General features: G+C 38.5%; 3 protein-coding genes across 3 annotated transcripts; all 3 read left to right on the forward strand.

The window, feature by feature from the left end:
* The first annotated feature begins 804 nt into the window (after positions 1 to 804).
* On the forward strand, positions 805 to 4,577 carry LOC127754355 (probable apyrase 3). Its single transcript, XM_052279857.1, has 8 exons — positions 805 to 1,115; positions 1,467 to 1,595; positions 2,482 to 2,538; positions 2,626 to 2,924; positions 3,197 to 3,288; positions 3,668 to 3,882; positions 4,036 to 4,219; positions 4,334 to 4,577. Exons 1-8 carry the CDS (start codon positions 849 to 851, stop codon positions 4,456 to 4,458), a joined length of 1,368 nt encoding a protein of 455 aa, XP_052135817.1. The 5' UTR covers positions 805 to 848; the 3' UTR covers positions 4,459 to 4,577.
* Positions 4,578 to 11,988: 7,411 nt separating this feature from the next.
* Positions 11,989 to 14,071, forward strand: LOC127753935 (NAC transcription factor 29-like). Its single transcript, XM_052279387.1, has 3 exons — positions 11,989 to 12,357; positions 12,485 to 12,792; positions 13,036 to 14,071. Exons 1-3 carry the CDS (start codon positions 12,186 to 12,188, stop codon positions 13,729 to 13,731), a joined length of 1,176 nt encoding a protein of 391 aa, XP_052135347.1. The 5' UTR covers positions 11,989 to 12,185; the 3' UTR covers positions 13,732 to 14,071.
* Positions 14,072 to 21,766: 7,695 nt separating this feature from the next.
* LOC127755445 (NAC domain-containing protein 77-like) lies at positions 21,767 to 22,964 on the forward strand. Its single transcript, XM_052281124.1, has 2 exons — positions 21,767 to 21,947; positions 22,087 to 22,964. Exons 1-2 carry the CDS (start codon positions 21,767 to 21,769, stop codon positions 22,962 to 22,964), a joined length of 1,059 nt encoding a protein of 352 aa, XP_052137084.1.
* The last annotated feature ends 994 nt before the right edge of the window (positions 22,965 to 23,958 follow it).

The following is a 23,958-nucleotide window of genomic DNA, read 5'->3' on the forward strand; positions in this document are numbered from 1 at the left end:
ATTAAAGACGCAGTCAGTCTGTCCAAATTGCAATATTATTATAAGCTAAACGTCTACACCGCGCGCGTTTCACGCTTGGCACTCAATTTTTTCACCAAAGAATCAATTTGCTAATCGATCGATATATAATTAAAGCGTGAAAAAATTGTCCTACCCAGCGAAATGAGCATAGATTAACCGTTTAAATTTCTTGTGATAAAACCAACCCACAGGGTTTAAGTTCTAGTCTTGATAAGAATACTTGTATTTATGACTAATAATTTTTTCAAGGTACTCATGTATAAGAGTAAGGTGTTTATGTTTGTTTTTATAAGAGTGAATATACACGTGCTATCAATGTCTGTGTTCATACTGATTTTAGAAAAAAAAATGTAATACTGACTATGAAATGAAATTATATGATATGACCATTTATGGAGTATTTTATGTGACAGTAGTTTCACATTGATAGGAACTCCCACTCCATGACAGACACAAATAATTAGGGTCAATTGTAAATTTACCGCTACTTTAAATCGTTATTGCGAAACTGCCACTAGAAAATTGTAAAAATACCACTAGAACTATCATTCGAGTGGTATCCTTGCAATATTAAAAAAACGGTGGTAAATTTGCAAATGCCCCTAATAATTAATACTAGTGTTTGGACTGCTATAAGCCACTCGATCCATTAATTATTGCAGGGACTAAATTGCATAGTAAACTCTTTGTCAGGTGCCATTTGATAAACCCGGCCATTAATTGATCCGCCCCTTTAAAACCCATCCTCTCTTGATCGGGCTCCTTGCACTTTGCACTTGGGCAGCTAGCTAGCTAAGCTAGGTAGTAATTAAGAATTATTGCTAGCAATGGCGTTTCATCACGTCATGGGCATTGTAGCAGCCATGCTTCTCCTGATGGCGTCGTCGCCGGCCGTCGCCGACACGGCGGTGCTCGGCCGGAAGGGCGGCGCCATGACTGACGATGATGCCGTGGAAGGAGAAGCAACGATGGGGCCGGGGAGGTACGCCGTGATATTGGACGCCGGAAGCACAGGCACACGAGTGCACGTCTTCAGGTTCGACAAGAAGATAGACCTCCTCAAGATCGGCGACGACATCGAGGTCTTTGCCAAGGTAATAATCACTCTCTAATCTACTATACTACTAATTATGGTTAATCTAGTCCTTCCGAGTTGATAATAATTGCGTTGTTTTGGACAGAGACATACAGTAGATCTTAAAAAACAACTTTAATCGTTGTTTTAAAGTAATCTATACATATAGTTTTCATATTTATAAGATAAACATTTTAAAAATTATTCGTAATAAAAAATTTTAAAGTTTGGCCTCACATTTGTTCAAAACGATAAGTATTATCAATTGAAGAGAGTACTTATGGACTGCTAAAAATAATTATTGTCCTCATACTACTTAATTACTACTATTACTAAAGATATACCAACATAATTCTTGTGTTGGTTGCAGGTGGATCCCGGGCTGAGCTCGTACGCTGGGCGGCCGCAAGAGGCAGCAAAATCCATAATGCCTCTGCTTGACAGGGCCAACCACGCTGTTCCTACCTGGCTTATGAACAAAACTCCCCTTGAATTTGGGGTATCGTACTTAACAAAATTTAATTTGCTCTCCATCTAATTTAACAAAACCTAGTGCATCACTAATTTAACTATCTCAATTAAATTGTTTTTTTTCTAAAATTATAGATATTTTTTTAGATAATGAAAAAAAGTATAGATATAGTAGACGTTTATGACTTTAATCAAATATTTAAGTTGGCCTCTGGTTTTGAGATCGGTGCAACTACTTGAGAACGACATCAATACAGACAAGAAAAAATTATTGGACCATGTGACGAAGTAGTCTCTTGTATCCAGGGTTCCCAATTTCAATGAAATATGGTTTAGTTCTCGCGAAATCTGAACTTGTTGACCAAGTCGTAAACACAAACCACTTGATTTTTTTATCAATTTTTTGAAAAGTTTAAAGTTAATTTTATTTTGTTGATAAAATTTATCCAGATTTCATTGGTTTTTATCAGTTTTTTGACGGATTACATGAAATCCGATGATGTCGCTCGTGAGCATATTAGATTCGGCATTAGGATTATGAACCTGCTTGTATCCTTTACCCATAAGTTAGAATACTTCCACTGTTCAGTTTTATAAGACTAGATCTAGATTTCAAAGAGCTTTTCATATACTACTATAATATTGGTTTCATGCCTATCATGAATATATATTATCAGAAATTAATGGTCAAATTTAGTCTTAAAGTCATTTCTAGAGTTAGAGTTAGAATATGCATGCCTTGTAAGAGCGAACGGAGGGAGTATCACTCGAGTTGAAACCATTTTCCTACCGTAACATTGTAAAAATCGTAACATTGTAAAAATATGTTTCCTCCTAGAACAAATTAAAATAGAAAAATTGAAACAAATATTACTCACCAAAAAAAACTTTTAACTTGCCAATCAAGCATGTAGGCAACTGCTGGACTCAGACTTATTGGAGATGACAAGGCAAACCAAATTCTTGAAGCGGCAAGTATACTTTCAGAATAATCGTACCATACAAATTACAAATTAAACACCTTCAGATCACTAACAGTAATTTGATTCATAATACAGGTTAGAGATGTTGTCCACACCAAGACCAAGTTCCAATATAATCCATACTGGATTAATGTTCTTAGTGGATCTCAAGAAGGATCTTACATGTGGGTTGCACTTAACTATTTGCTGGATAGATTAGGAGGTGACTACTCCAAAACTGTAGGTGTGATTGATCTCGGAGGTGGATCCGTGCAAATGGCCTATGCCATCTCAACAGGCACAGCTGCTAATGCTCCAGAAGTGCCCGATGGGCAGGATCCTTACATTACAAAGGAGTATCTCAAAGGAAGAGATTACAATGTTTATGTGCACAGGTCAGTAACTTAATTCGTTTTTATTTTTTTATAAGATCGATCTCATTTTGCATCTCAATCTCTACTACCAGCAGCTGAATAATAAGGTTTTCAAGAGTGTAACGTTCAGTTAACTAAGATCAATCCTCAGTCTGCTACGTTATTGAACAGTTCTCTGGTGAATAACTGAAGCTTTGTTTATCTGAATTTACTGGAGATACTATGGGAAGGAATTATGCATACTTTTTTATCACTGTAGTTACTAGCTAAGATCAATAATCATCAATCTGCAGTTACTTGCACTATGGTGCTCGGGCTTCTCGCGTGGAGATCCTAAAAAGGAAGAATGGGACATTTAGCAACTGCATGCTGCGTGGATTTAGCGGTACTAGCTTGTTCCTTGAGATTTGTTTACGCATCTTTTCTTCAAGATGCATCATATATAATACCTCCGTTTTATAAAATACATCTCTTTTTATATTATAAGTCGTTTTAATTTTTTTTAAGTCAAATTTCTTTAATTTTTACTAAATTTATAAAAAAATATAATAATATTTTTAACATAAAATAAGTAAACTATCAAAATATATTCAATGTTAGATTTAATAAAATCGATTTGGTGCAATAAATATTACTGTATTTGTATATAAATTTGGTCGAACTTTTAAAAATTTTGACTAAAAAATCAAAGTGCCTTATAATATGAAATGCGTAATTATAATTAATCAAGTGGTTTAATTGTGCCAATCCTTGGAATATTAAAGGTAAGTACATCTATAACGGGGAGCAGTATGATGCAACGGCAGCGCCACAAGGGGCAGACTACCACAAGTGTAGAGATGACGTGGTGAAGGCACTCAACCTGGACGCGCCTTGCGAAACCAACAACTGCAGCTTCAACGGAGTGTGGAACGGCGGCGGTGGCGCTGGGCAGGACGAGCTCTACGTTGCGACCAGTTTCTACTACATGGCCTCGGATGTAAGTGATTAATTAAGCAGCTAATTAATTTATCTGCATAACAGCATGAGCAGGGTCGACTACAGCAGGTATTGGTTGTATTTAAATTCTATATATGAATATTACGACCTGATGATATTGTTTTGTCCAATGTATATATTGATGGGGAAAAAGATTAGGTTTATCGATAGCGTGGCTCCTAGTGCTAAGTCCACACCAGCAGCATACAAGGTTGCTGCAGAAAAAGTTTGCAGTTTGAGTGTTGAAGAAGCGAAAGTAGCATACCCCAGAGCTCGTGACCATGCTTATCTATGCATGGACCTCGTTTACCAATACACCTTGCTTGTCGATGGCTTTGGCATGTATATATAATTAAACAAATTGAACTCATATCTATAAATAATGCATATATGTATATTTGAATATTTGATGGAGAAATTATATGAATGGACCATATATATGACATATTTAGGTTTGGAGGCAACGAAGGAGATGACGCTGGTAGAGAAGGTGAAGCATGGAGAGTACTACATCGAAGCGGCGTGGCCATTGGGCACCGCCATTGAGGCTGTCTCACCCAAAAAGAAGCACCAATAGACATGAGTTTCCATTGAGATAGCTAGGATATGATGTACTAATATTATGTTGTGTGATGCATGTGTTGTGCCGGTTTATTTTATTTTACACATGCATGCATATCCGTTGCTAAGTAATAATATAATAGAGGTAGCTTATTAATTTACATGGAGGCCGGTGGCCATATATATATATATATATATATATATATATATATATATATATATATATATATATATATATGTATGACAATGTTTGCCAATCGTGAGAAATGATCAAATGAAAGAATCCATATCAACCAGTTAAAATGAACTAACTATTAATCCACTATATATATAAGCCGTCCCATACATCGATCATAAGTATATACATACATATTTATGCGCATAAACACGTCAAGATCCTAACATCTAAAGAGAGGCATCCATGATATATCGATGGGAGAGCTTTGCATTGCACGGATACTATATGAATGATGGATCGATCGAACAAGACGAAACACGGCGCGGCCTTGGGGGCGACAGAGAGAAGAGGCCGGCAGCCCAATGTTGTGCAATGCCAATAACAAAAGGTAGGCCCAACGTTAAGGCCCAATAACTATCCTGAAAAGAATGGCCCAATAAGTTGATAGGATAACGAATCTAAGTGGGCTTAGTAGGCCTAGAAATTTAAGTTGGTCTAGTAGGTTGAGAAAGAGGTTTTTCTTTTTTTTTTTTAATGAGAAAGAGGTTTCTTGTTAAACCGACCGCTTTGCACCCATGTAGTACTTTTGAATCGTAGTAATTTTGTGCAAAAATGAGTCACATGATTAATAGGTACGTGCATGGATATCATAAATAACTTATTATGCGTGCGATTCGAAGATGTCAATATAGATATATTTGCATGCATGGACGGATATGCGTGCACATCTGAATGCGGTACTGCATTTTAAGACCCTTCAACATTAATTTCAATTAATTTGTATAGCGCCTGACAAAAAAAGGCCTATGACTTTACTTGCTTTGTGTACGACTTTTGCTAATGATATACTAGTATATAATATACAGTTGACATAGCCCCTATCGATCTATATGAACGAACAACTTTTGACTGCAGGAGAGTCTAATGGACGCATGCAAACTGGATTGGTATAGGTACTTATCACAAGCTAGAATTTCTTGGTAGAAATGAGTAGAGGATTGTTGAACTGGGTGTCAAGATCGTGACGTGTAATAAGGCCAACTATATAAAGCTATATGGATCTGATGTTTGTTTTAGTCAAGTACTCCAGTAGTAGATAATCCGTTCCATCCGCACGGGCAACGAAGAAAGGTACCAGCCCTTTGACGCCTAGAGCCCTTGCACGTCATATGTCCCCAGATGTGCCTGCGACTAGTAATTATTTTGTAAGTAAATTAATTAAGATTATATATAATCACTGGTAGCAATGAAAACAGCTCGAAAAACAGATAGAAAACTAGCTCCACCATTTTTATTTTCATTTCTTCTCAGAATTGAAAACCACGGTTTAAAATCGAATATTATTGAATACTAAAATAGAGCGAATACGGTAACAATGTTTATCGGAATATGAAAACAATTCTAACTGGCCTTCTCAAATCAACAAAGAGATGTAGCTTATTATTTTTTAAAAATAATAAATCTATCATCTTTTTTTTAGGAAAGCACTATATATGAGGAAGCCCCCATAGTAAATATATTATAAAAAGGAGGTTAAAATAAGAGGTACTACAACTAACTTATCCAGGAGATAAACGCTGATATTTAATCTAAACTTAAACGAAAAACAAGAAGGGATAAGTCATTCTTAAAGAATGTCATCCAAGAGAAAACTGAGGGTGCAACATTATCAAAAATTAATATAGCCATTTCGATGCTTCCAAATATTCCAATCTGCATATAGAACCTTTTCATCGATTGTCATCAATTGGTAATAATACAAATAATTGTATACTTCACTCTCCGATAGAACTACAATAATCAACAATTATTTAATTGGTAACTATAAGTAGTAACAAAGCAAAAAAAAAATAGCGATTAGGCAAAAGAAAAATGATCTAAAACACCTGACTGAAAAAAAAACGTCCATTTAACTAACCACCTCAATACTAAGTACAAATGTGAACATCTAGAGTAGAAAAATTTTCGAACCTTTTTCATCCCAACTCGCTAACCTGTTTTTTTATATATCGGCAGCCACCAGTGGTAGAATGTCAATTGTACTAGTAGAACATAACCATCAGTGGTGAATATGAAACAAGGAAGAATTATACTGGTACGTAGGAGTAGTATTCACTCGGTAAAATTATTAGATGCATTATTAATTAATTTGGTACTACGACGTACGTATGTAGGAGTATGTCCTTTTCACACATTTCGTCACTTGGGCCGTCAGCCAGCAATGTACACACTCACACGTGGGCCGAATTCTTTGACTCCTTTCTGGCCGTTAGATTTAGATTTATGACCTGTCCATTTGAGCAGCCACACGCTGTACTTTCTGTCTCCTAAGTCCTAATTGATCGATATGTTTTAAACTTGAGTTTCTTCAAAAATATATCGGTATGTATTAGATGAATGAAAAATAAACTTATTTGCATATATATATAAAATTGCAAATTAAGTAGAGTACCAGTATTGGTATTGAAGTTGTCCATCGCGCGTACGTGTACCTCATCTAGCTAGTTAGCTCCGGCCGCGTGGGACATACTTTATCAACGTTACTCACGTGCATTTTTCAGGCGGCTGGTCTATGCTCTATATATCCATGGCACATGCCGCATTAATTTGCTGCATGCATGTGCACAACAGGATCGTCCATATCGGTCCATCGATCATGATCTTGTCAATTTGGAGCATTCGTAGTCGTCTTAGGCCGACTTTAGTTTCAAAATTTTTCTTTAAACTTTTAACTTTTACATCACAACAAAATTTTTCTACACATATAAACTTTCAATTTTTCCGTCACATCGTTCCAATTTTAACTAAACTTTTAATTTTAGCGTGAACTAAACACACCAAAGACAAGGCGTGCTTCATTTGTTTGTTTTGGCTTTGGTGCAGGGTACCTTATGAAGAGAGTACACCCTACATCCGAAAAAAAATAACTAAATCTTGGATAAAATACAACGTATTTTAGGATAACAAATCTCGACAACACTTCTCCAAATTTGTTATTCCAGGCTATATCACATTCTATCCTAGATAGAGTTATTTTGGATCGGATGGAGTACTACACATCATGATATGATGCATGCATGCGCTTTAATTAAGGGTTAATTTGATCCATGCCATTATAATTTTGCTAATTCAAAAAAGTGCTATTACAATTCGAAATATTGGTTGAGTGTTACTGGAATTTTATAAAATTTGAACCATGTCACTCCTTCATGATTTCTATCATCTTCTCTACCACACTGTCCCATCCCCATTCCTCAACCGGCAAGAGAGCGCAACAGTGAGTGGAGGACACGAGCAGGCCGGCATGGATGCAGCCGGCGGTAACATTCGTTACGGAAGCCGTCATCGCACTCGTCGCCAAGACGATGTTCCTTTTAGGCCAAGACGATGTGTCGCCTGGGCGACACCGCCGTCCTGTTGCTTGGCATCAGCGCGTCAGGGGGAGAATTTACTATTTGCCATCCTCCCAAAATGCACAAGCCCAAATGCCACTCTCCATAATTTTCATTCTCATTTTCCACCCGGTCTCACATGTCAGCCTCCTTCATCACCCGATCCCACATCTCATTTGTCCAAACGTGGAAGGAGGCTGACATATGAGACCGGGTGGCAAATCAAGTGAACATTTGGGAGAGTTGGGCATGTGCGTTTTGAAAAGATGGCAAATAGTAAATTTCTTTGGTGCGCCAGGTGCCGTAAACCGCACGAAGGAGCTTTGGCCATGACAATCCACCACCACTACCATCCCCCCTCCCCGGTGCACTTCTCCTTGCTCATCGCTCCCTAGTCGGCCATCCTGTTACTTGTCTCAAGAGGCACCGGAGCTCCACCCTTCTCCTTGCTCGCGGCTCCCTGATCAACACCGTCATCCTGATGCTTGTTGCAAGGGGCACCAAAGCTCCGATGGCCAGCATGCTTCCGCCTTTCATCCTCCAGATCTGATTTTCCCGGGTCCTGAAGGTTGAGGCCGAGGCTGAGGCCTTGGTCTCTAGCAAGTCAGTGGAGCGCGATGAGATCGGGAGGAGGACGACGAAATGGAGAGAGAGGCCGAGGCCTTGGTCTCTAGCGGATGGGGTGTGGGGAGATCGAGAGAAGGAGGACGAGATGCAGAGAGAGGCGTTGTGTCGTCCGGTAGAGAAGAGAAAAAATGGGAGGATGGAGAAAGAAGATATGACTGACATGTGGATCTCACGTCTAGAAATATTTAGGTCTGTATGATAATATCAAACCTGACGACAATGGCATAGATTTAATAAATCGGTAAAATTGAAGTAGCATGGATCCAATTAACCCTTTAATTAATCGTCAACCAAATTGTCGTCTAGTGTAAGCGAGGGTAGAGCCAATGGAGTGACGATGCAGGTGGTTTCCACGAGGTAGGTGGGGCCCACCGGTCGGCCTAACAAAAGAAGAAAGAGTCGAAAGCGTGCCACGCGCACAAGCTGCCAAGACGGAACCATCATATCGGTGCACATATCATTGGCGGCAATGCGCAGTTGACACCTGGACGGCTCAACATAAATCCATGTACTACTGGATGCATGTGTCGTCATCGTCTTTAGTACAGTATGTAAAGAACAAATTAAAGCCGATCGATCCATTTGTTTTGCTTCCATATGCATGAGTTTATCCACACCACACGTACGTTGTTCGTCCCCCCTGCCCACTGGTAGCTAGCTGACGTGGAGCCACGTACGTACAATTATAATTACTGTGTATATATGCATGCGCCAAGGACAGCATTAGCTTCTTGCATTACCAATTGTCCTTGGGTGGTACTACTACGTACGCGGAGTAATATTTGTCTTAGTAGATCATGCCATGATTAATGGTTTGACAATATCCTCTCCTCATGGCATCTTATCTTCGTCTTATAATAAACTAGCTGGGTGGCCCGCGTAATTGCGCGGCTAGCATCCAAACAAAATCATATACTGTGTATTTTTAAGTATGATTTTACTTAAAATTTATAAATAGCTATCTCGTTGTCTTAATACTTTAAAAGACCAAAGCTTATCATCCCCGTGTTTCTAATTATATAGTTTTTTAAAGTCAAACCAGTTGCTACCCCTTACTTCTACCATCTCCTTTACTTGCTTGCTCGGTCTACCACTATTTCTATTCATTCTCCTTGGAACCTCTAAAAATTGGATCTTATAGTTTTTAGAATTTATTGTCTTGTTGGGCTTCTTTTTATAATTTCTAGAAGTCCCGTCAAACGCTGCCATTATACTCCTTTATGGCCCGTCCACTGTCTTTTCTCTTTAATGTCATTGGGATTTTTAAAAAACGAACATAATTATCGTTCAGGTTCATTTTTTACTTTCTAGAAGTCCCGCCAAACTATCAGCGGCTTTGCCATTGTACTCCTCTATGACTCGCTCGCTGCCTCCCTAGCTTCCTTATTTATTATCATTGAGATTTTAAAATCGAACATGATTATCATTGTTTTTTAAAAAAAATTAGAAGTTCCGAACCTTTAAAAATTGGACCTTATAGTTTTTAGAGTTTATTGGCTTGTTGGGTTTTATTTTTTATAATTTGTAGAAGCCCCATCAAACGATGCCACTATACTCCTCTACGGCCCATCCGCCGCCTACTCTTTATTGTCATTGGGATTCTAAAAATCGAACATAACTATCGTTGTAATTCATTTTTTATTTTCTAGAAGTCCCGCCAACCATCGGCGGCTCTGCAACTATACTGCTATACACCCCTCCCGCTGCTTCTCCTTTTTATTGTCATTGAGATTTTAAAAATCGAATATGATTATCAATGGGGTTTTTTTTTACTTTCTAGAAGTCCCGGCAACCGCCTTACCCGTTTACTTCACGGCCTACCTGTCGTCCCTCCTTTTAATCGTCATTTGAATTCTATTTGATGTTTTACGAACAGTTTTTATATATCCACCATACTCTACTCCTTTATAGGCATGTTATTTAATTTATCTCGTCATGTGTTTTAAATGGTCTTTTCTTTCAATAGTCTTTATTTTTATCACCAATTTTAGTTATTTATAAATTGTATTACTAATTGAAATATTTATTTCTTTTCTAATATCAAAATTTTTTTGTTTCAAATTTTAATTAATACCGTATAGTTTTCTTTTAATATATTTTATTTTTTAATTTCAGTTTTTTCAAAATTCTATTCCTACTTTAACTCTCTTTTAATTTAATTTTGGATATTATCTTATTTTTTATTCTGAATTTTAAATTGTATTCCTACTTAAACTCTTCTTTTCTTTTTGCTAATTTCAGATTTTATTTTTATTTTTATTCCGAATATTAACTAATCTCTCTTTTCTTTTTGCTAATTTCAGATTTTGTTTTTATTTTTATTCCGAATATTAACTAATCTCGTATTGGGTTCTTATATGGACTCTTCTCTCAATATCCCTTATTTTTAATTCCGAATTTAAGTTATTTTAAAATTGTACTCCTATTTGGACTCTCCTTTTATTTTCTAATTTTGGTTTTTATTTTATTTTTATTTCGAATTTTGGTTAATCTCGTATTGGGTTCTTATATGGATTCTTCTTTCAATATTGCTTATTTTAAATTTCGAATTTCAGCTATTTTTGAATTGTATTTCTACTTGTACTCTTCTTTTCTTTTTCTCCGATTAATGTGGGAATTTCTAGTCTCCACAACGAACGTGGTGCCTCCTTTCAAAGCTGTTTTAATAATATAATAAATTTACTTTGAATATATATATATATATATATATATATATATAATAAATTTATTTTAGAATGAAGATAGTAGACGATTGAAATATATATTTGTGTGGCTCTCATCTTATTACCTTCATTTGCATTTACTTATGAATTCTTTGCCACTAATTAAATTTTATATAAGAGTTAGATTTGACTTTTTGAATTATTTGCTACTAACTTTAATAACATCAAGAATTATGAAGCCATAGAGAGTACTATGAACAATATCACGGTTAACCTACTTTTATAATGTGATATCTTCTATATTTTTCTTTTTTGAAAAAAGATAAATAGTGAAACTTTGCAAATAAATAGTAATCCGATGACAAAAAATGCAACGATCAAAGGAGGTAGCAAGTACAAACCTATGTCAAACTGAACTTACGACTAAATCGCTTGCACGCTGAAATTTCAAGTTATTTAATCTCACATGGTTAAAGTGTCAAATGTGGTCCAGTCTTTGGTACTCACATCACGCCACCTACTAATAACTAGTTAATTGTCTATTGTGCCCCTAGTTAGCTCTCGTTAATCAATTGCATTGTAGTAATCCATCCATGCACCCACCACCCACCTCTCTTTCTCCCGAACAGCAAGAAGATGAGCCAAGCCCATGGCGTCTATAAAAGAGAGCCCTACCCCCTCCATCTCAAAAATTTCAATCCTTCCTCTTCCTTAGCTTATTAGCTTCCTTCCTTCACTAGTGCCAGTTTTCCTCCTACGTAATCTAAGCTAGCCAGGTCGTCATCTTCTTCCTTCAGCTCACGCTGACCAAACACCATCTGTTATTCTGTTTGTTTTTTTTAAAAAAAAAGAAAAAAATCTAGCTAGGCGATTGAAGCTGAGCATGCCGAGCAGCGGCGGCGCCATGCCTGCCCTTCCACCAGGCTTCCGCTTCCACCCCACCGACGAAGAGCTCATCGTTCACTACCTCATGAACCAAGCCGCCTCCGTCAAGTGCCCCGTGCCAATCATCGCCGAGGTCAACATCTACAAGTGCAACCCATGGGACCTTCCTGGTAACTAACTAACTAATCACCATACATATATATACTATCCATGTATCAATTAAACTCGATCAAATTAATGCCTTCAAACTGACCAAATTTAATTTTGGGCTTTGAAAATGGATATGGGATGTTGCAGGTAAGGCTTTGTTCGGCGAGAACGAATGGTACTTCTTCAGCCCGAGGGACCGCAAGTACCCCAACGGCGCTCGCCCCAACCGCGCCGCCGGCTCGGGGTACTGGAAGGCCACCGGCACCGACAAGTCCATCCTCTCCACTCCGACCAGCGACAACATCGGCGTCAAGAAGGCCCTCGTCTTCTACAAGGGCAAGCCTCCCAAGGGCGTCAAGACCGACTGGATCATGCACGAGTACCGTCTCACCGGCACATCAGCTAACAGCACCACCACCACAAAGCAGCGTAGAGCGTCATCCATGACCATGAGGGTGAGATTAATTACTTAACTAATTTAGTTTTCTCTTCGTCGTACGTCTTGTTTGAAAGCTACTTGTTGTTTGGCATAAAGAAGGAGCAACGTGCATGTTGCTCTTAGTTAACTCAGTACAAAGTCAAATGAGTTGATGTTGATTGAGCTTGTTTTATTCTTGGTATATATTTTATTTTTTAGAAAAGGGTTAAAGTTTGCACGCTTCTAATTATTGTTTACTGCATTTGTGATTGTCCATCAGCTGGACGACTGGGTGCTGTGCAGAATCCACAAGAAGAGCAACGACTTCAATTCCTCTAACCAACACGACCAAGAACCCGAGGGATCAACCGTCGAACAGCTTGAAGACATCCATGACAACAACTCCTCTGAAGCTCCTGCTCCAGCTGACATGAACAACCAACAGTCAGATTTCCAGCCCATGACGGCGATGATGAGCATGAGCAAGTCATGCTCCCTCACCGATCTCCTCAACACCATCGACTGCGCCGCGCTCTCGCAGTTTCTCCTCGACGGCTCATCCGACGCCATCGCTGAGCCTCCTGCTCCTCCCAGCCCCCTAATATACACAACACCTCATCCAAATTACCAAACACTAAACTATAACATTAACAGCAACAGCAGCATGCCACACGCCTTCGAGTCACGCCTAGATCATCACGATGGTTACGTTAACAATTATAATGTTAATGGCCTGAGGAGGAAGAGAATGATGGCGTGTAGTGCAACTTCCTTTGATGATGGCAGCAGCAGCAATGACTTTGTGCATGCCGTTGTCAAGAAACCGCAGCTGCTGCCAAGTGATTCGAGGGGTAGTGGTTTTGGAGGAGGTTACTGCAACCAGCAGCTTTCAGAGACTGCGACTGGCTTTCAGTTTCAGAACGGCAATCTGCTGAGCCATCCATTTCCTCTGAACAATCATCTGCAGATGCAGTAGTAGGCGTCTAGATCCCGTTTACCGATCGATCTGAAGAGAGGTGAATTAATTTCAACGAATGAAACTACAGATTCAGAGAGGAAGATACTGATTGTTCCATTTGTGATTTATTTTGAGGAGTTGCATGGGCAGATAGACAAACAGACGGAATTCTTGATGTAACCGATGCAAGGAAAGATTCAGATTTCTTCCTATGGCATTAATTTATGAGTTTTTTTTTTGTTTTCATTTTCATGTACAAGAATGTAAATTATAAATGGTAATATCGTGCAAGCTAGTACTCAAGCCAATTTAAATGATAATCTTTATGCATGTTTCTTAATTATTATGGTATCAAGCACACGAAAGAAACATGCTACTTTGTCGTTGATTCATTGGACCTTACAAATTAAACAATTTGTTCTTGTCTGAATGTGCTGATATATAATTGGTCTTGTACTATGCAAAGGACTAGTTGGTGGGCTAGGTAGCATTTGCATCTTCAAAGTTTCAATCCTTATCCATTTTGAAAGGATTAGATAAACTTTACAGTTGAGGTCGGAATATACCTTTGCCAGATCAAGATTCCTTTTTGTAGATTGAGATGGCTCTGATCATCGGCGCCAAACGAGTGCCCTGCAGCTAGGAGTAGCTTGCATAACACCACTTGTGCATATAGTACGCTGATCAATTGTACTTTCAAACAATAATACTGACTAAATTCTTGCTCAATTTGTCAAATACTTCAGGACAAACCAGCTGCTTGATCAACTAATCTCTACGACTCCAACCAAATGACAAATTAACAGTCGTCTTGTCCACAATTCAGTACTGAGGAAGAACTGTGCTTCAGATTTCTAGACCAATTTATCCGAAAACGCAATGGCGCCTACTTAATTAACACGCGTCATCAGCGGCCTAATTAAACAATCAAAACAACATTGTTTATGTCGTTCAAGGACAACGGAAAGACGGCGCGCGGCGCAGAGCACGTTGCTCAACGGAGTGGTTGATCAAGCGTGCAAATAGCATGACATCTTCCCACTAGATAAGCCCAAATTAAACTAAGTTGATTCTCTCCACTTGCTTAACCACGTCTCCCTATTGGAGACAGCGATTTGTTTATTCTTCTGACCCTAACAATTCATCGTGTGTCCTGGTCTACCTCTACGGCTCTAGCTAGCTAGCAACAACCTTCAATCTCTCCCATAGATTGGATTAATTAGTAAGCAATCACCAAGAAACAGCTAGCTAAAGCATGATGATTAAGTCACGCTCACACATGCATGTTAGAGAGGCTGCTTATAATTGGTGCTTGTGCACTAGTTTAGGTGAAGGATTAGGATAGGATAACAATTCATGCAGTAGTGCCTAAAAGGTGATGACGATCAGATCAGAGTAGATAAGAAGGAAGGGTATGTGCGTCCAAAATCAGGGTGGCAAAGTCATGATGCCTTAAGCATGCATATGATAGATTATCTGTAAGCATGCATGCTTACGAAAAGCTAATTGAAAAATGAGAGGGGCCGGGCTTACTAGGATCTTCGTGTTGCACCAACGTCACAAGTTTATCCATGACATGGACGTACGGTTGATTCCCTTTCTAGAAGTAACTTAACTAACAGTAATTATGCCACTACCACTAGCCATTAATAATTGGTTGGTTGATTAGCGTAATTAACCAGGTTAACGGGGGATTGTGAACTGGCTTGGGAGAGCAAACTGGGCCGGAGAGCTATGTGGGCCAAACAGCCCAACGCTCAGACTTTCTTAACTTCGAGTCGCAGTCAGCTGACAGGTAAACTCTTGGGCTGGGCCAGAAATTACTTAACCACGTTTCAGAATTATCCATTTTTCTCAATGTCTCGGTATAAGATGTTACTCCACCTGTTTGCTGACAGATACTGCAGTTATGTATTATTACCTCCGTCTTACACATAAAAAAAACTAGCTGTACGTACTTTGGATTCAATGCCAGTCTTGACTCCTGATCAGAGTTGGGTATCGATCATTTTAAATTAAACTTTTCTCCGTATCAGACTGTAAGCATTTTCTTATGTAAGCACAAGTATTAGAAAAAAGGTAGGAATGATTGAAGAAAGGTTATGATAGGGTGAAGAAAATGGTTATGATTGTTGGGGGATAGGGCAGGTGGAAAAATAGTTTTATTTCGAAATAAATTGTTGGGTTAGAAATAGCTACATTTTGGAATGAAAGTAATAATTTAAAAAAACCATGATGTTTGTGACTCACATAAATATGTACCTTATTATTATTATTTTTTGCTATCCTTTAACTTTCATATGGATAACCTCCAAAGTCAACTGAAAATTGTCTCATTACACCATCTATAGAAAGTATCAGTAAACGTGGAACTTATTGAGATGGATAGACCAATTAGTAGTACCATTTTTTCAAAAGAAAATTATCATATAGGGTTGTAGCGAGCTATTTTTTTGACACGGAGCAAATGATGAGTTTACCTAGTTAATTATATGATGAGTCTCGCCACTCAAAAATTGGAGCTAGCTACTATGCTACTCGATCCGGCCTCCAAAAATCCAACTCTTGCTCGCCGAACAGATAAAATGGACCACACATTTGTGTGTTCTTGAAATTAAGGCACATGTGTGCACATTTTATATATTAGCACGTGCAAGATTAATTAAGAGCTGACCAACTTCGACCCCAGAGTAATTGTAATAATTATCGTTTTAGATGAAGACACGGTCTTTAAAGATCATCTTTAACCATTATTTTCTATTATAATATATTGGTCTTCGTATTTTTAAAACAAAAAATTTTAAAAAATATTTATAGTCGAAGATTTAAAGTTTAATTTTACCATTGTCCGAAATAACAAATATTATAAGCCCAAAGGGTGTGCTTCAGCTTCATGCATGCTGCATGTATGCTCCTTATATGCCCGCCTGCAGGCATGAAGTGTGAACAGCCGTCATTTGCATGCAATCTATTTCTTTAAGGGGCAATTTCGTTATTACCCCTATTATTATGTGCAATATTGGTTTTGCCCCTAGTTTTTTTTTACGGCATTCGTTTTTGCCCCCCTTTTTTTTAAACAAAACTAAGTTTTGCCCCTACTTTGGATAGACATGTTAACGGCGTTAAATCTTTAATGAAAAGACATCGATACCCTCACTGTGTTGTTGCACATTTTCCCCTATTTTGTTCATTAGTTTTGTATTATCCCTATAGCTGCATCTTGCAATTTTTGTAAATCAAAAACTTTTACAAATATAACAATTTTGACATAATATCGAAAAAATTTTGTTTCAAAAATTGACATACAAATGTGATAAATCTACACAAATGTAGAACAAAAAAATGACAAAATTTAGCAAAAAAAAAAAAGGTCATATAGCAAGCTACAAGTCGTCGCCGCCGCCTCCTGGCCAGGCCACCGCCGCCACCTCCCCGCATTGAGCCGCCGCCGTCGCTCCCTGGCCGGGCCACCACCATCGCCTCCTACCCACACCGAGTCGCCACCACCGCCTCGTCTCAGCGTCGAGCCGCTGCTGCAGCCGCCGTCGCCCCGTGGTTGGGCCGCCACCATCACCTCCTCTCCACGCTGAGCCGTTGCCGCCTGACTGGGATGTCGTCGTCGCCTCCTCACTCGCACAGAGTTGCCGCTGCCACCTCCAAGCTTCTTGCCCATGCCGCCTTCAAGCCCCCTCTCGGCCACCACCTAACCCCCTCCCTACCGCTGCCTCCGAGCCTCCTCACCTCCGCCACCGCCGCCGTGCCCTCTCCCTGCGTAGGGCACCTCCTGCTCGTCGGCGGGAGGGGTTTGTGCCGAGGCGCCACCCGCTGATGCCCGCTTGCCACCACCGCCAACAGCCACTCGCCAACGCCCACTCGCCGCCACCTACCGCGTTACTAGATGCCGCCGGATGGGGTTTTCGTGAGTGGCTGGAATAGTTCCCTCTATTAGATATTTCCCAAGGGTAAAAGAGTCAATCAACAATTCGAAAATTGTTTATTTCCCTTTTATCTCTATTTATTTAGTGCCATAAGCCCGATCCCACTCACTTCCGTCTAAACCAGGGGCAAACGCCTCTTTCGGTTAAAAAAAAGTGGGGCAAAAATAAAAACCCTAAAAAATAGGGACAAAATTAATATTGGACATTAAAACAAGGGTAGAAACGAAATTATGTATCCCTTTCCTTGACCATGCATGATTAAAGTACAGTACATACACAAGGGAATCTATCTATCTATCTATCTATCTATCTATTATATTATTAAAACAGCTTTGAAACGAGGCACCACGTTCGCTATGGGAACTAAAAATTCCCACATTAACCGGAAAAAAAGAAAAGGAGAGTACAAGTAGAAATACAATTCAAAAATAGCTGAAATTCGGAATTTAAAATAAGCAATATTGAAAGAAGAATCCATATAAGAACCCAATACGAGATTAATCAAAATTCGAAATAAAAATAAAATAAAATCTAAAATTAGAAAATAAAAGGAGAGTCCAAATAGGAGTACAATTTTAAAATAACTTAAATTCGGAATTAAAAATAAAGGATATGAGAGAAGAGTCCATATAAGAACCGAATACGAGATTAGTTAATATTCGGAATAAAAATAAAAAAAAATCTGAAATTAGCAAAAAGAAAAGAGAGATTAGTTAATATTCGGAATAAAAATAAAAATAAAATCTGAAATAGCAAAAAGAAAATAAGAGTTTAAGTAGGAATACAATTTAAAATTCAGAATAAAAAATAAAATAATATCCAAAATTAAATTAAAAGAGAGTTAAAGTAGGAATAGAATTTTGAAACAACTGAAATTAAAAAATAAAATATATTAAAAGAACACTATACAGTATTAATTAAAATTTGAAACAAACAAATTCTGATATTCGAAAAGAAATAAATATTTCAATTAGTAATACAATTTATAAATAACTAAAATTGGTGATAAAAATAAAGACTATTGAAAGAAAAGACCATTTAAAACACATGACGAGATAAATTAAATAACATGCCTATAAAGTAGTAGAGTGTGGTGGATATATAAAAACTGTTCATAAAACATCAAATAGAATTCAAATGACGATTAAAAGGAGGGACGACAGGTAGGCCGTGAAGTAAACGGGTAAGGCGGTTGCCGGGACTTCTAGAAAGTAAAAAAAATAAACCCCATTGATAATCATATTTGATTTTTCAAATCTCAATGACAATAAAAAGGAGAAGCAGCGGGAGGGGTGTATAGGAATATAGTTGCAGAGCTGCCGACGATTGGCGGGACTTCTAGAAAATAAAAAATGAATTACAACGATAGTTATGTTTAATTTTTAGAATCCCAATGACAATAAATAGTAGGTGGCGGATGGGCCGTAGAGGAGTATAGTGGCATCGTTTGATGGGGCTTCTAAAAATTATAAAAAATAAAACCCAACAAGCCAATAAACTTTAAAAACTATAAGGTCCAATTTTTAAAGGTTTGGAACTTCTAAATTTTTTTAAAAAACCAATGATAATCATGTTCGATTTTAAAATCTCAATGATAATAAATAAAGAAGCTAGGGAGGCAGCGAGCGAGTCATAGAGGAGTACAATGGCAAAGCCGCTGATAGTTTGGCGGGACTTCTAGAAAGTAAAAAATGAACCTGAATGATAATTATGTTCGTTTTTTAAAATCCCAATACAGTAAAGAGAAAATATAGTGGACGGGCCATATAGGAGTATAATGACAGCATTTGACGAGACTTCTAGAAATTATAAAAAGAAGTCCAACAAGACAATAAATTCTAAAAACTATTTGATCCAATTTTTAAAGGTTCCAAAGAGAATGAATAGAAATAGTGGTAAATCGAGCAAGCAAATAAAGAAGGAGATGGCAGAACTAAGGGGTAGCAACTGGTTTGACTTTAAAAAACTATATAATTAGAAACACAGGGATGATAAGTTTTGGTCTTTCAAAGTCTTAAGACAACAAGATAGCTATTTATAAATTTTAAGTAAAATCATGTATGATTTTATTTAGGTGCTAGCCGCGCAATTGCGTGGGCCACCTAACTAGTTATATATATACACCGACGTTGCTCTAGCAATTAATTAAGACGTATCAGTCAAATATATGTTGCTGCCGCATATGCATGCATGCTTCGTCCAACTGTTAAACTAACGATAATATAGAACTTACCTTAGCTAGCTTGTTGGGCCTAACTACTAACTAAATGCACTTAATACACGCAGTTGAGAGATGAGACTTATATTAAGCAGAAAGATAGATTGTACTCAACTACTCCCTCCGTCTCAGAAAAAGGCAAACCCTAGCTATATATCTGAACATGCATCATGTCCAAATACATAGCTAGAGTTTGCCTTTTTTTGGGACGGAGGGAGTACTCACTGCATGCGCACCGACATTTGCAACAACAGGGCCAGGTTAGAAACAGCGGGCATGCATACAGCACCCAGCATGGATGAATTGATCGCTGACGACCCTTCGTAGGCGTATATACATAGTAGGATCTGACTCAGCGCGCTAAATTTAATTAGTACTATGTTAATTAGGCTTTACTTTGTCAAAGAGAGATCGAGAGATGAGAGCAATTACCAAGAAATTACCAAGAAATACAGTAATTAAGCAGTAGTACATGCAGTTAATTAACTTGGTACTCCCTACGTCCTAAAATAAAATATAAGATACAAACCTCTAACATAAAAATTAAAAAAAAGCCTTCTCACTTAATTTATAAAAATTAAAAAAATACTAATCACACGACAATGCATGCACTGATGCATCTAATAAAATTAGAGTTCTTAAGGGTGTAGAATTTAAAAATACGAATTTAGAGAAGTGAGATGTGCAAGTTAATCATGTCGATCATGTACGTATGCACGTCTTGTATTACGAAACCTAAAAAAATAGTTATTACTATTATATTTTATAATGAAGAGAGTAATAATCTAAGGTGACGATGGCAATTAGTATTACAAATAGACAAACCATATAGACCGTCTTTTTTTTTGTTTTTAAGGAATGAAATGCACATTAAACTCAGTACAAATTAATCGGAGAAAATTAGACAAGCTAGCAAGCTGGATTAATCCATGGATAAGAAAAGGAAAGAGAACACAATTCTATTACCATGAGAAGATGAGAACAGTGATTCGTATCTCAGATACATGAAAATTAAGTTTTCTTTTTAAAAGGATAGAAGCTACTACTACACATGAAAATAAGGTCAATTAAGCGGCCTCCTACCGTACCACACAACTACACAAGCCTTCTGGACAGTTAGTTTCTTTTGGGTCGCGTTCCTGGCTAGCCGTAGCTGTCACCACCAGCATTAGCTGGCAAAACAGATTGATGTTATACAAGAAGAATATAATAACATTAGTTAATTAGACTAAACTAGATGTGGATCTATGTAAGCACAACATGTATAAATCCGATTAATTTGACGGGCACAACATACCACTTATTTTAATTTGTTCTAACACTATTGAAACCGAGTGAACGGAGATGACTTTCTCTTCCTTGCTAACCAAGATTTTTGTGGGCTTGTTAACGCGGCTCCCTAAAAAACCAGGGAAAAAGTCTCGAAGCACTATATATAGCTAGCTAGCTCCTTTATCTCCTTCATTTCTGTTCCATTTCCCATCCATCATATCGCCTCGTCGATCGTCTCCACCTTTCTTGCTTGTGCCACCAGCTTTATACTCTCCTTCTCCTCTGGCCACTCCGATTCCTCAGAGTAGATACAATAGCAGACTATAAGCCACCTATAAACATATATCAAGAAGATAAAAAAGGAGAGAAGAACAACGAGCTACAATTTATAGTTAGCTACAACACAGAATATAAAACATAATGTATGTATGACATGGGGTGCCATTTATTAATAGTGTAGTATATGTTTATATGTATTAAATTGGCTATAAGTGATTTGAAGCTAGTATATAGCTATACTATTAAACTTGCTCTTAATATAATTTATGCTTTTATTGTTCCTCTTTCTTCAGTCTAGTGATCACTAATGCTAGCTAGTGCTTAATTTCCTCAATCTAGCATCAGCATGGTGGAGCCTGTGAAATCGGAGCTTGGCAGCCTGTTCTTACCTCCAGGCTTCAGGTTTCATCCGACGGACGCTGAAGTTATCTTGAACTATCTCCTTGAGAAGTTCATCAACCCTAGCTTCACCTCCTTGCCCATCTACGAGGTCGACCTCAACAAGTGCGAGCCATGGGATCTCCCAAGTAAGTCAAATTTGTTTTCTTTTCTTTTCTTTCTTCCAAAAGCTTCTAGATGTAGATGCACAAATAATTAATTAGTTATTGATCGATGTTAATTTCTCCTATCTCATGCTATACAAATATTGATGAATTGAAATTACAGCGGCGAAGATGGGGAACAATGAATGGTACTTCAGCCGCAAGGACATGAAATACCCGACGGGGATGCGAACCAACCGAGCCACCAAAGAGGGATATTGGAAGGCCACCGGCAAGGACAGGGAGATCTTCAAGCCTGCCATTTACGAAGGAAGCAGCAAGAACAATAAGCAGCTTGTCGGGATGAAGAAGACGCTGGTGTTCTACATGGGGAGAGCTCCAAAGGGCACCAGGACCAACTGGGTGATGCACGAGTTCCGTCTCCACGCCAACCTCCACAACCACTACCCAAACCTTCGTCTCAATCCCAACGAATGGGTTGTGTGCAAGGTGTTCCACAAGAAGCAGAGAGACGAAGCCATCAACAACCAGCAGCAGCAGCCTGCCGTTGATCAAGCCGACGACGACGACATCTTTCAGCTAGATGACATCTTCGCTGACCCCAGCATCTACGACTTCAGCAACTCATCTGCCAACGTCTTGTCGGCGCCGCCCAACAACAATGCGGTTCATTCCTCCGTTTCTGCAGGTACGACGATGACTAGTACGACTACCGCCAGTAGCTTCCAGCATCAGCCAAACTGCTATAGTGCGCCTCTGCAGCAGCACGTCTCCTCTTGGAATAATACGCCTGGAGCTGGAGGAGCCCATGGAATTGGAAGCAGCTACTACAACTTGCAGCAGCAGCAGCAGCAGCAGGCAGCAATGGTGAAAGACCTAGAAGATATCATTGCTGTCCCGGATTATGGTACGCTACTGCCGAGCAGCAACAAGGGTTCATCAATAAGGTCGGCGACGGCTGGAGTTTCGCAGCAGAATCCCCTTGGCGTGCCGCAGTACAAGATAGAGAATTATGGGGATCATTACATATCACGAGAGTAATCACATATACATATATATACTGCATGCTGCTGCTGTGTTTCGAGAGTTTTTTGTGCTCGGCTACTGCATACTGAGTTTCTGAACATGAACATGGACATGGATGGAGTACTTTATTTGCATGGATGGTCATGGAGATTTAGGGATATATATGTTCAGTTTAATTTCTGTTGATTGCTTCATTGTTTAGTTCGTAGGTAGCTAGAGAGATCATTCTACTCCATTTGTTTAAATTAATTGGGTGCCTTTTGTATATACCAAGGTCGTGTTTTTTTATGTTTTTTTCTGTTAATTAATTATTGGTGGTGCTGAACTGATGATTGATTTTTTGGGACTGCCATAGCCTTTGGATATACTTGTGTATGAGATTTCTTCTGTTAGTACTTCTTTTAATTATATTGTGGTCATATCATTCTTTTGTGCACATGTTGCACTTTGCACCATATTATACGACTGATGGCAATCAAAAGAAGTGGTGCAAATTAAGGAAAACAAGTGAGAGGGATATACAGTACAAGAATCTATCAGGTGCAAAGCACAATCAATTTATTACTCTTTCCTTTTTTCTAATCTTGTCATGCATGTAAGTTAGGAGAGGGCTTGAGGTTAACAAACACAGCTAGCGCAGAGCAAGCACTACACAGCTTGGTGCAAGCTAGCTAATTAAGTGCTGTTAGATCGAGATAATCACGTGCAGCCAGGCCGGTATATGCAAGTTAATTAGTTGGACGGCGCATGCAAGCCTTGTGGTGATGTCATATTGTCATGTGATATACCCCAAGTAGCTACTGTAGTTGGCTTCGTAAAAATTAACCACGAAAGGCGCGTAGTATCTAGTACTGGAGTAATACCTAGCTAGTACTCGTAGCTAAGAAAATATATATACAAGAGCCGGCCAGCTGCTCGTAGCCAATGACAGCATGTAGTGCAACATGAATCTTTTGTATCTAGCTGCTCTGAATTTATTGTTCTGAAGAATTCTTGGATCTTGGCAGCT

This window comes from Oryza glaberrima, chromosome 11, assembly GCF_000147395.1.
Source record: "Oryza glaberrima chromosome 11, OglaRS2, whole genome shotgun sequence".
Classification (NCBI taxonomy): Eukaryota; Viridiplantae; Streptophyta; class Magnoliopsida; order Poales; family Poaceae; genus Oryza; species Oryza glaberrima.